General features: G+C 41.9%; 2 protein-coding genes across 15 annotated transcripts in view; one reads left to right on the top strand and one right to left on the bottom strand.

Annotated features, from left to right (window-relative positions):
* Positions 1-1,023: 1,023 nt before the first annotated feature.
* On the bottom strand, positions 1,024-3,914 carry senp8 (SUMO peptidase family member, NEDD8 specific). 2 transcript variants are annotated; one of them, XM_051378403.1, is made up of 2 exons: positions 3,403-3,914; positions 1,024-2,423 (listed from the first exon to the last, which is right to left on the bottom strand). In XM_051378403.1, the coding sequence occupies exon 2, from the start codon at positions 2,398-2,400 to the stop codon at positions 1,735-1,737; it is 666 nt and encodes a 221-aa protein (XP_051234363.1). In that variant the 5' UTR covers positions 2,401-2,423; positions 3,403-3,914; the 3' UTR covers positions 1,024-1,734. The 2 variants fall into 2 exon arrangements, with proteins under 2 accessions (XP_051234363.1, XP_051234364.1); XM_051378404.1 differs by lacking the exon at positions 3,403-3,914 and adding an exon at positions 2,512-3,396.
* Positions 3,915-4,066: 152 nt separating this feature from the next.
* The window catches only part of myo9aa (myosin IXAa), a 111,392-nt gene continuing 103,444 nt past the window's right edge, over positions 4,067-12,014 (top strand). For all 13 annotated transcript variants that reach the window (XM_051378335.1, XM_051378340.1, XM_051378341.1 and 10 more), the window contains exon 1: positions 4,067-4,498. The gene's annotated coding sequence lies outside the window, so the exon portion shown is untranslated. The remainder of the gene's footprint in view (positions 4,499-12,014) is intronic.

Below are 12,014 nucleotides of genomic sequence, written 5' to 3'. Positions count from 1 at the left end.
ATTGAGATCACATAAAGCTTCTTTGTTAAAGCTCTAAATATGGTCAACATTAACCATGTTAAAACCATAAATCCTGTTCCAACTGATACAGTAATAACTCATAAATATGTCATTATGGAGAGTAAAGTTTTAAATACAGAATAGTTTGGCCTTCCTGTGTGCTTTCTTGATTTAAAGTACAATGCTGGATGACAGTTTGCACCGTTACACACATTCTGCTTTGGGACTGGTGGATATTTTTGAAGCTTTTCTAAAAATGAAACCTGTTAGATGAGGAAACATTAGATTTCTTGCAATTACAACACAATGAAAATTACCCTTTGCCCCTGAATGTGTTTCAGCTTTATTTTGCTGCAATCCATCAGGCAGTTTTATTCCAGTCAGCATTACGTTTCTTTGTTTAAACAATAATTATTGTTTCAGTGAGAAGGTGTTGCAGGGCAGGCCTGGATATCATACATACAATTCTGAGTACTGACTTAAATGTTCTTTTCAAATACAAAATGTTAGTTTTGATAGTCTTGTTTACTTATTTTTAATTGATTTAGTCTGATTGATATAGTTTAATTTTTTAGATTCAAATTTTTGGAGACTTTTGTAGCATTAAACCTGTCTATACTCCCCAAAATAAGAAGAACTTTTTAAAATAGGAACATTTTGGGCTACAAAAAATGTCTAATAATGCTCATAAAATTTAAAGTTGTCTCATTACTTTGCTGCCTTAAAGTGAAGGTTTCATTTATCAGTGGAAAGAAACTGATTCATAGAATTTTCTGTCTTCCCTGTTGCATGTTGCTGTGGTTCACAACCTGTAAATTATCTGTATTGCAGCTAAACACGAACACAAAAGGTTTAAGAAGAATCAGTTATCCAACATTTATGCTGCTGTTAATTCATTGAAGTAACTGAGTATTCAGAATAACAATTTTTCTGGTGGAAAACGTTAAACATATTAACACAAATAAGATTTGAACTCGATGAAAAGAAGACAGCTGGGACCTCAAATGAAAACCACAAAGAAAATTTACCATTTTGTCAACAAAAATGTGACAACAGTTAAATTTATTAGATCAACAGAGAATAAGTTTGATATACTTGCTTCTTGTGAGAATATGACATACATTCCACCACTCGACATTGCCCTTTGTCCCATAAACACACAGTGCATTAAAATGATTCAAAACCTTTTTTTGTTGTGAAAACTGAGAAACCGAGAACGTGACCAGAACAGATGTGACACGAAGTAGGAGCCAGGATTAAGATGCACATTCTTATTGTCAATCCTAGTTCATTTAAAAATGACCCTGAGCAATAATCCGTGTAAACATTTCTACATTCGCTCCAAACTAAAACAATGGAGAAAAGAAATAATAAAGTCTGTGCCTCCTCTTCCTCATGACATATTCGCCATCCTTACTAAATATGTACACGGGAGTAAATTCCTTTTATAGGCATGCTGGTGTTCTTGTTTACATATTGTATTTTGCAGTGCATATACAAGGGATAAACACGACACCGAGTGTTCAATGAGTCATTAAAAGATTCGTAGCACTGCCGTTATCTTTTTACACTTGTTTCTATTATGGAGAGACTGAAATAGAAATATACTTCATATATATATATATATATATATATTAGGTGTATACTGTATTCAAGGAGTGCATTCAGATGCTCCAGCAGTAGATATGTAGAGGCTGACAGCTGTTCTGCATATAGCGAGGGGCAATCGACGTGCTAAGGAAAAGACAGAGCGCAGCAGAGGTCACTCTGAGCTAGACTCTGGATCAGTCTGCACCATTCAGCCCTCTTCTGGGTGATGTAGGCTGGTGTGATGATTTGCACGGGAAGGCGTGGCGAGCCCTCCACTCTGGCCTTCTCACATAAGGCCTCGGCGATGCAGATAACGTACATGCCGCAGTCATAGCTGTTCTTCTGCGATGGGCAGGGCTCCTCCACGAACAGCGCTTTCCTCCCCGCGCCCAAGAAAGGCTCCAACTTGCTGGCGATGCGCCGCGCGTGCAGCGAGTTGCTGCCGTTCTGAGAGTCATAGTGGGCAAAGTGGTTGGAGTTGTGATGGTAGACCAAGAGGCTCCAGTGGGATCCTCCGGCCGTCTGGTTGGAGTTGTCGTTAACAGCTAGGAAGACCCAGCGACGAGACGCAAGATCCAGCGGCTCCAGGAACAGGGCTAACTCATCGGGGCAAGAAGCACACTTGATGAACTGGGTGACCTCCGGGCTGATGAAGATGATGGTCTCCCCCAGGACTCTGAAGCGCTCAGCAGCAAAGTACTCAAAGGCAAAACCGATGACTTGGTCATTGAGCCAGTGAGGTCCTTCCAGTAAGGACACATCAGATCGCCGCAGCAGGCTATCCCGGTAGCTCAGCACTACAGGGTCCATCCTCCAGCACAGTCAGAGAGGGTCTGGAAAACACAGAGGAAGAGTTTGGTGTTGAATGTTTAGCCGATTAATTGATTAAGTTAACTGTCAGAAACTGAATCACCAACTTACTTTGACCTAGTCCATTTATCTTTTTACTCTCATCAAGCAAAAATACCAACTAATGTCTTTATTCCATCTTCTTAATTGTGCTTTTCTTTGTTTTACGTGATTAAAAAGTACATTTATTTGGATTTTGGACTGTTGGTCAAACCAAACAAGCAACTTTTGGAGTCAGTTTGGGGTGAAGGAGATTGAGATTGCAACTTAAATGTTTCACTATTTCCTGCAATGACATACCGACCAGATAATCTATTAATTAGTAAAAGTAATCGGCATGTTCTCAACACTGCAGCTCCGTTGTAGTGCTGCAATGAGCATTTCTACACACTAAATGATGAGTTAGAAAAAGCATCCACTGATGAATCCTTCATTAAAATAACTGTTGTTTGCAGCAGCGGAATATTAAACACCGTTTCTGTGTTTGTCTTTAAACATTTGTGCATTTAACTACAACTGCTGTAGGTGTAAAGCCACTTATTGATCCCTCAGTGGATGTCTCCCCTCAACAGGAGGGGACACAGAGAGAAAGTAAAATCAAACTTTACCATTAAACTAACTTTAGATCCAGCTGTCGAACACATATTTACATTTAAAACACGCACATGTAATTGCGTTTGCTCGGCGCTGGCTTGCACACAGCAGGGTGTCACATTGAACCACCGCAATGCGTTTAAAGTTCATCGCTTTATTTATTTATTTATTTATTTAATTTATTTATTTATTTTCCAGCAGGCAGCTCACTGCCGAGGCTGGCTTTTAGCTTTAGCATGAGCTAGCCAACCGCCACTTTCCACCGGCACACGAAGCGACACAGCTCGGCTCAACGGTCATTTTAGCTCGTACAACACAAACCGTGTGCCCGGCGAATAAATATACACACGGTCGATGCCGCATCCATACCTGTAAAAGACACATTCAGATGGAAAGGACCACGAAAACCGCAGTCTTGTCCCTCATTGCAACGGCTAACGTAAACCGCGGCTGGAAGACCTACAGCGGTTTGCGACAGTGCGCATGCGCAGTCCGTTTACCGAGAGAGCTGCCGATCCGTTTCGGTACGTGTGCGGAGAGAAAAGTCTTCCGTCCTTTACGTTTTACCGCTTTATGAGAGGAAACACCGCCACGTATGCAAAGCTCAACGCCACTCCCGCCATCGCAGTCGTATTTAAACTCAAAAGAGACGCTCACATTTGGTGTAGCTATAATCTAAAAACAGGTGGTGTGACAGTTTACGTCGCTACCGTGCTGCTGACGAACCGGCGCATGCGCACTAGAGTTCTCCACCAACAGCTCGGTTAAGCAGCTCAGAAAATTTGTATTTAACACTTTACAGCCTTTTTCCGAGTTATTAAATATAGCAAATGAGCTCTATTTGAGCGGAGGGGGGGGCTTTAAACGCAGAAGTTGCAATACTCCCCGCGGCCACTACGCCACCCCCCCCAGGGTCCGGCTCCGGTCCCGGTCCCGGGGGCTTGGCTCCGTCCTCCCCCTCTCTGTGTCTTGTCCCCGCCCATGAGCAGCGTGAACGCGCCCCGATGCGCGTCCCACAGCGGCCGCACTGATTAGCAAGGCAAAGTAGAGTTTTTCAGCGACCGTCACCGAGCTGCGAAGGACTGCTTTTTTTTTTTTTTTTTTTTTTAAATTTAAATTACATTCAGACGGCGAACCACGCACGGATAAAAACAAAAAACTAAATACATGCGCTGATATTCTGCGCCAGGACTTGAATTTCGGAGGAGTTGTCCAGAGGCGAGCGGCGGAAGAAAGGAGGAAACAAATTAAATCAGTGGGAATGCAAGGAATTAAATAGAGACTTAGGCATTTTGTCTGGCTACAAGTGTGTGTGTGTCTGTGCGTCTGTGTCTGTCTGTCTGTCTGTCTGTGTCTGTGTGTGTGTGTGAGGGAGAGTGTGTGTGTGTGTGTGTGGCTCTGCATCCCATCCTGAGAAGAGACGACAAACTTGAGTCCCACTTTACTTCAGCGTGCACGTCTGGAGGTAAGTGTGTGTGTGTGTGTGTGTGTGAGAGAGTGTGTGTGTGTGTGTGTGTGTGTGTGTGTGTGATGTTTGGGGTAGTTGGACCCTGTGGTGTCTGTGGTCTGCTGCACACGGGGAAGAGGGAGCTTTTTTTTGGACTGGAAGCAGCAGTGAATCAAGAAAGTTGCAGGATGGGTTTTTGTTTCCAGTTGCCATGCTTTTAAAAGGTGTGTGTGTGTGTGTGGTGCTTTTGTTGAATGAATAGTGACAATCAGAGGTGTGTGTGTGTGTGTGTGTGTGTGTGTGTGTGTGTGTAAAAAGTTGCTGCTCATTGACATTTCACAGTGCAGCTACAGACTGCTTACTCTACATCTAAAGCCACCAATATTATCCTTATGAAATGTGACACTGAAGGACCACAGCCCTGTAAAAAAAATTATTTGTGAGGGATGACACATTAAGAAGCATTAATAGGATGTAAATGTGTCAGATTTATCCCAAAAGGCTCATTTTAATATGTAGTTCATGGGCAGATTGATGTTCTACATTAAAAGAAACAAGGCACCCATAAAGCTAAGAATACCTATAGGATGATGCAGCACAAATGAAAGGAAACCTAGTGAAAACTCTTCCAGAACGGACATCAATAATTCATTTTAAACATAAATGTTGGTAAAGGATTCGGGAGAAGTTGTGTGCTGTTTTTTTTGAGCGTTTGGCTGCAGTAGGGTGGGGTAAATGTTTACATGTATTATTTAGTGGAGGTCAGACAGTACAGCTTATAATGCAGCGAGGGCAATGAAGACTGCAAAGCAGCTGTAATCGTACGGGGAGGTCTAATGGGGTGAAGAAGCTGCTGAATCATGGGTGTACATCTCTGCCTCAGTGGACAGAGAATCGACTTCAGGCATACTCAACAGCAGCAGATTCTGTGCAAGGAGCCTTTATTGTACCTTTTTTAAGATTTGTATTGTATCCTACATTGTGTTTTACTGCTTAATGGTGAGGTTTATGCCTTGTTTGTTATCTAATGCTTTTATTATTGTAGAGTTGTCAGCAGTGTGAGAGAAGCAGATTGGGAGCATGCTGGACGATGCATTCGTGGTCCCATCACTGTATTTGTGTCACAGGTTTTCTGTGGTTATTAGAGCTGAATAAGTTCCTATCGTACTGCTTCTCTGTGTCCAACTTTCTGTCCTATAATGTAGTGAAATTGTTCTTTTTAAGATCCCTGTATCCTTTCACGACTGCCAAAAGTTAAAGGAAATGACTTTAATTCAAGGAGCTGTGAGGTTCCCCTCCCGAGAGCTCGCCCCGGCCCTCAGATCAGCACAGGTGATGAGAGTAAAGTGGGCCTGTCCTGCAGGAATGTGAGGTCTGAGAAGACACAGCTGCTGTGAGCAATGAGAGGCGGCCCAGGCCCGAGACTCCGGCAACTGGTCCCCGTCGACATCTGACACCCCCACAGGCCCCCGCTGTCTCGCTATTTCTAAAAGACCGGCCTCAGTTTGTGTCACATCGGAGAGAGCTGTGTCTGCGTTCAGAGATATCACCGACACCGCCTGAAAAGACTGAAGCCGTGGTTTGAAAGGTTGAAGGGATGTTTGCAGGTTTTGGAATGAGACGATCCGCCTTTGTAATTCTACTTTGAATACTGTAATGGCGTGTTATGTTTAATGAAGGTGCGCATGTCGGTTACTGACTTCAGGTTTTGTCACCTTGTACATCCTGTCGGACCGGAGGAGGGAAGGCCTCATGTTGGTCCAGTCTTCTTATTTGTTGTTGTTCATCAGTCACAATTAAAGGCGGATGAATATTTACAAGATTATTTGGTTTAAAAACTGAGGGAGAGACATCAGTGGATACAGTCCTGGGCCTGAGAGGACAACCTCTTCTGTGTCATACTGCAGCAGATTTTAGATGTAGACCAGCTGAGGCATCATGGAGGGAGAAAGAGCAACTTCCACACTGCAGTTTTTAACCCTCCTGTCATGAAATATACATCAGCAGTAAAATAACTCCTCTGTCTTTATATCTAACCCCTCTTATTATTATTTTTGGATAAGATAAAAATAGTCATACCTGCTAGAGTGATTTTAAAGTAGGACAGTTTTATCCGAAATAACCAGAGCCAAAATATCAGCGTTACATTTTATTGGAAGTTATCATCAGTCGTGAACACAATGCTGCTATAAGCTGCTACTTCTGCTGTTTCTAACTGACACAGGGAAGTAAAGAGCAGCTGTAAGTTCACCATGCTTTGACTCTAATACCAAGGGGCTGTAGCTGTGCTGTTCAGTCCTCGTAGTTGTTGTTTCTGTTAAATTGCAGCCTTGGGAAGAAGGCTACAACACTTACCAGGGCCTTTATCCCAGAAAACATTTCATTGTTCTTTAAAAACATAAATACAGTGTTTGAAAAGTGCAGTGGCTCTTCAAACATGCTGTTTTGTTCTCTTGATAATTGAGGTAACTACCCTCAGTGCTCTGACTCTGACTACATCCACAGCAGCTCCTGTGAGCTCCTGTGCACGCTGTTCCTACAGTCGCTAACATAGTCTAAAAATGGGAATGACCCCGTCGTCGTCCCCCCCCCGTCCGCCAAGGTGTTACCTGCTCAACCAAATCTCAGCTTGTTTTTCGGGGGTGAACAACAAATCACGTGCTGCAACCTCACATGATCGGGATGTCCTGAAAAAGTGTTGTATGGCGTAAGTGACCGGCATGCACATGAAGTCATTAAAGAGGAACCTGCTTGTGTTGCACCGAACAAAGCTCCCCTTTCTTTAGTAGGCCATTATATGAGCGAGGCTTTGGCCTCAAAGGCTCAGCTTCCCCGCGTTTTGCATTTCCCCTCATTAACTCACTATTGCTAACAGTAGCAGGAGTGAGACTGAGAAGAAAGTGCTTTGTGTTGTTCTTTGCAATTTTGTTTATGTGAAATGAGCTTAACTTTTTAATTCGTCCCATAAAATGGGAAATGGAGTCAACAGAACAAACAATACTGATCTTATCTCCTTAAATTAAATTCCATCCTCCATGTTTTGGACAGAGAAACTGTGTTTTTTTTTAGTTTTTTTTTTTTTAGTCAAACTTTACAAGAAAGTTGAATATCATGCAAAGAAATCATTAAGAGCTTGGAGTTTCTTTTTCCTACTGTACAGTTTTTATAAACCGCCTCTGAATAATTATGTGATTCCACGATTCGGAAGGACTTAATTAAAAGATGAAGTTAAATGTGGATATGGATGTTCTCTTGCATCCTGATTTGTCTTTTGGTGTCAGGAAGTGGATGGTTAGTGGCTTGGATGGCCATGTAGAAACTACTAGTTAGTGGAGGATGAATGTTTCATGTGACAGCGCCGCAGCGTAAAAGTGCTCATAGACGTCATCATTTTCCAAATGATATTCTTGTCAAGGTGCGGAGGTATTAGAAGTAAAATCGATGCACGATGACACCTACAGGTTTACTGACAGATGCCAGTGGCCTCAGCGCTGCAGGGGTTTTTGGCAGCGGAGCACTAAAGTTGTGATTTGCTGAATTTTTGTGTGTGTTGTGGCACAGCTGTGACAATAGCTACTGGCCCCCTGCAGTCTTACGGTACAGACAGGACAGGGCCTATGGTTAATCCCCAGGTATGTGCTGTTGTGTAATGGTACACAATACTGACCATTTGCAGAGCAGTGCTGCTATGAAACCTGTTTAACTGTCAGTGAAATGTGGGATTGGCTTGAAAGAAGCCTTCATATTGCTGCACTGGCTTGACATCATATTAAGATATTCATGCAAGTGCACCCACTCAGTGCGAATCTTAAAACCTTCAGGAAATTATGTGATTTCTGGGATGCAGGCTAGTCAGGAGGACAGGAAGAAGAGATGGTAAAGTGTTCTCTTTGGAAGATGATGATGTTTGTAGTTGTATCTTTATCATATTGAGTACAGAACAAAAAATTATATCATGACATGAAAAGCTCGCCTAACCAAATATTGTAGTTTCTAACCAGTCATGTGAGTCATAGTGGGCCGCTGTTTCTGTATCACTTTTACAAAAGAGCAATCATTATTATCCAAATGTAATTTAATATGAAGACATTGATTGCAGCGGTGAATAACACGGATCAGTTTGAAATTCAGTTTTGGAGCAACGTGGTGTTGAATATAGTTTGTATATAACTTTTTTGTGGTGATTTTGGTGAATTTCAAGAGAAAATACGTTTTATTTGAAAGGCCAGTAAATAAATCTGATGTGAAAAACCCCTCGAATAACTTTATTTGTACTTTCCTTGAAGTTAAGATAGTTGAAGAAAAGAGAGGGCAGGTCTGGAATTAAAAGGAGGACATGCCTGCGAACAGATTCCTCACCAACGTTAAAAGTACAAGGGCCAATATAAAGTTATATTTCGAACAATTGTCTGTTTCATCTAAAATGTGCATTAAAGACTAGATATTCTGAAAGTACAGAAAGAAAGTGTAGAGTTTCGTCTCTACGTCACCGCTGTTATCTGTGATTCTGTCATTTTACAGTAGTCTGTGCACTGTCAGAATGAGGCAAGAGGGGAGGAAGAGCGGAGATAGTTGTGGGTAACTGACAACAAACAGGCTGTGATAAGGTGGATTTCACATGCAGCCTGAGACGCTCACTAATAGCTGGAATGCTTCTCGTGTCTAATCTTTACTGTACTTATCAGTGTAGTAAATGAGCAGATGATAGAGGGCTACTTTTGAGAGTATTCTTAAGTCTTAAACCTTAACTCTGGCAATTATGGTCAGACGTGTAGTGGGAATGTGCGCTGTTCTCTGGGTGTTACAATAACTTTGTGTCAATTGTTGGAATTTCTTTTCGTTGGAACAATTTATATTTGTTGTAGACGACAGGGAAACTCTTACGTCATTTAAATGTGTTTGATACTTTGAAATTTCTTTTGTGTCAAATTTTGCTGTTGAGGTTTTGGTCTCTTTATTTCTCTGTAAGTTATCAGAATATCTCAAAACTTAGCCTTAAAACTTAGTTATGAGATTTTGTTGAAACTTGTTCACTCTTGAGCCAAGGAAGTGATGCGTTATAGATCGGGATCCAGGTGCAAATCTTGGTATTAACACTGAGAGAAAAGGGCATTTTTAAACATTTCTGAACTAAAACTTTTGTGTATCACATTAACTAAATAATAACTAATATGTCAGCTTTGTCGCTCTCTGGGTTTTTTCTTTTTGTAATAAGTGACAGCAGTTAACAAGAGATACGTGGTGTATTAGAGGGAATACGAGTTGTCCTAATGTGCTTTGAAGCTGCATAATTATAATACTTCTCTCTCTATCTCAACAAGCAGTAGTCTTAAAGGAATCATTGTTGTGATCATTAAAACATCATGAAAGAATGATACATGCCCCCTCCACTGAACTCTCCACTGAGTCTTGTTGTGCCACAATGTTCAGTTCAACATCCCTGTCCTTTTACTTTGGCTCCCACCTGCATCCCTCCTGATTACCCACTGATGCATTTCAGAGCGGCCATTCACCGCAGTGACTTAGTAGTCCGGTTGAACGATTATAGTCAGACACCCTGGAGACGATTAGAAGGTCCCTATTGTCTCCGCAAAGTCTGAGTCCTCCACTCGGCCTGAAAGAGCCCACTTAACAGTGAAGCTGTCTGAGCTTAGCAAATATTTTTGCTCTACATGTCATGCTGGCTGAGCTGCTCTACAGAGCAGGTGAGCTATGAGAGTGGACTCCAAATGCCAACTGTAATGAGTTTCCCCCCAAAGTCCGAGCTAGGGATGGAGAGTCCAAGCCAGTGTGAGCTTAATAAGAGTTCAGATGGAGGGCTGGACTGTTCTGACCTTCTCAACTGAGAGAATGAAGTATTGTTCTCAGAGAGTGGACTAAGTAGTTTTGTTCTCGATGCTGATTCTCTGTGGATGCTGTGGTCTCTTCTGGTGAAATAAGTGTATTTAAAAGCAAAAGGTTCTTTTAGAGCAATGGGTTTCAACCTGGGATCCAGGGACCCCAAAAGTTCTCGAAGGGGTCCCAATGAGAAATTGTGTAAAAATTTAATTCTGTTCATACGTTTCACACTCTTCACTGTTAATCTGATCGGAACTATAGTGTATATAACTTAATCTTATTAGATGGGGATTCCTCAGGCTACATCTTTTCACATTTCCGGTCCGTGGGCTGATGTGTATCAATTTGTGGGTCCTTAACACCAAAAAGGTTGAGAACCGCTGCTTTAGAGTGTTGTATATTTGCGGCATCAAGCTTGTTTCGTGTCATCGTAAATTAAATATCTCTGGATTTTTTAATGTAATGTGGACAAAGTAAGAAATTAGGAAGTGCTACCTTGCACTTAAGAATTTGTTATGTGTATTTTAACTTCTTTTCATCGATCGATCGATCAATCAGTCCATTAGGGAAAACCCCTGAAACTACCCTTGAATTCCTGGGTCCACCTTTTTGAATGATATTATGCTTTTTCCTTCCTGCTGATAATAAATCAATTATCTCCAGCTGATGTCATGTTGAGATACTTCCGACAGCTATGATGGAGTCTGATGATTTTAAGCAATAAGTTATTGTCATCCAGAAGAATCAAAGAGTAATGGGTCATTTTGTACCAATGTCTGGGGATCACAGAGAAAGAGAAAGAAATCCAGTAGAGTATGAAGAGATATCTGTGTCCTCAGTAGACCAGAACGCAATGCACAAAGCATCGCATTTCGAGTAAAACGCTCAGTGCCTTTTCTTTCTGTTCCAAGAAACTCTTGGTCCTTGTTTTCTATTGCTGTTGTCATTGCTGTCTGCACAAACACGTGAAGCCTTACTAAACAAAACAAGACCATGCATATTGTCTGAGGTTGTCAGAGGGCATTCTGGGAAATGAAGTTCAAACTCAAACTGAAGGGAGAAATAGGTGAGACGTGTTTAAGGGATGTGGATATAGCAAAAGTCCAGTGTTTACTCGCAGAATAACCCCTACAGCACGTGAAAATCACAGATTAATAATGAGTAAGTGAAAGGGTATCTGAGGGTGGAATTTTCCTCTAACCTAGAAAGTCTTGTTTATTTCTTTTTAACCACAAGTTTACCAAATGTCGCTCCACATCATCACTCCACAAGCTCTGGGTGTGCAATAAATTACGAGGTCATAACATTAATTTAGCCTCTGTAGAGATTCTGGCCAACATCTTCCGTCATCTCCTCGAAGCCTGCAACCCAAACTTGCGTTATCATCACGCTGCAGCTCTTTCTGTCTCCCTGTCGACTGCGGCGCTGACTGCACCACCAGGCTCAGATTTCAAAAGGCCTGCGGTCGGCTGAAGGCAGAGAGACAGCAGTCGTCCCCCATCCTCAGAAAAGACGGCGAGAGCCACTGTAACGCTGCCCTGTAATTACAGGTCATGTTTTTTCCTAATACGCTAAACAGATGTGCTTAAAATAATGCTGAACATTCAGACCCCGAGTTAGACATGATGACCTGTCATTACTATCAGCTGGTGAAGGCATGCACTGTTTCTGCTGCCTAAATCATTTGGATTGAAGA

Source organism: Dicentrarchus labrax, unplaced genomic scaffold, assembly GCF_905237075.1.
Source record: "Dicentrarchus labrax unplaced genomic scaffold, dlabrax2021, whole genome shotgun sequence".
NCBI lineage: Eukaryota > Metazoa > Chordata > Actinopteri > Moronidae > Dicentrarchus > Dicentrarchus labrax.
The sequence above is the reverse complement of the archived record's forward strand: the minus strand, read 5'-3'. Positions and strand labels throughout refer to the sequence as shown.

Bases quoted from the DNA above. Each gene is read 5' to 3' on its own strand.
- senp8 (XM_051378403.1), bottom strand. From the start codon at position 2,400: ATGGACCCTGTAGTGCTGAGCTACCGGGATAGCCTGCTGCGGCGATCT.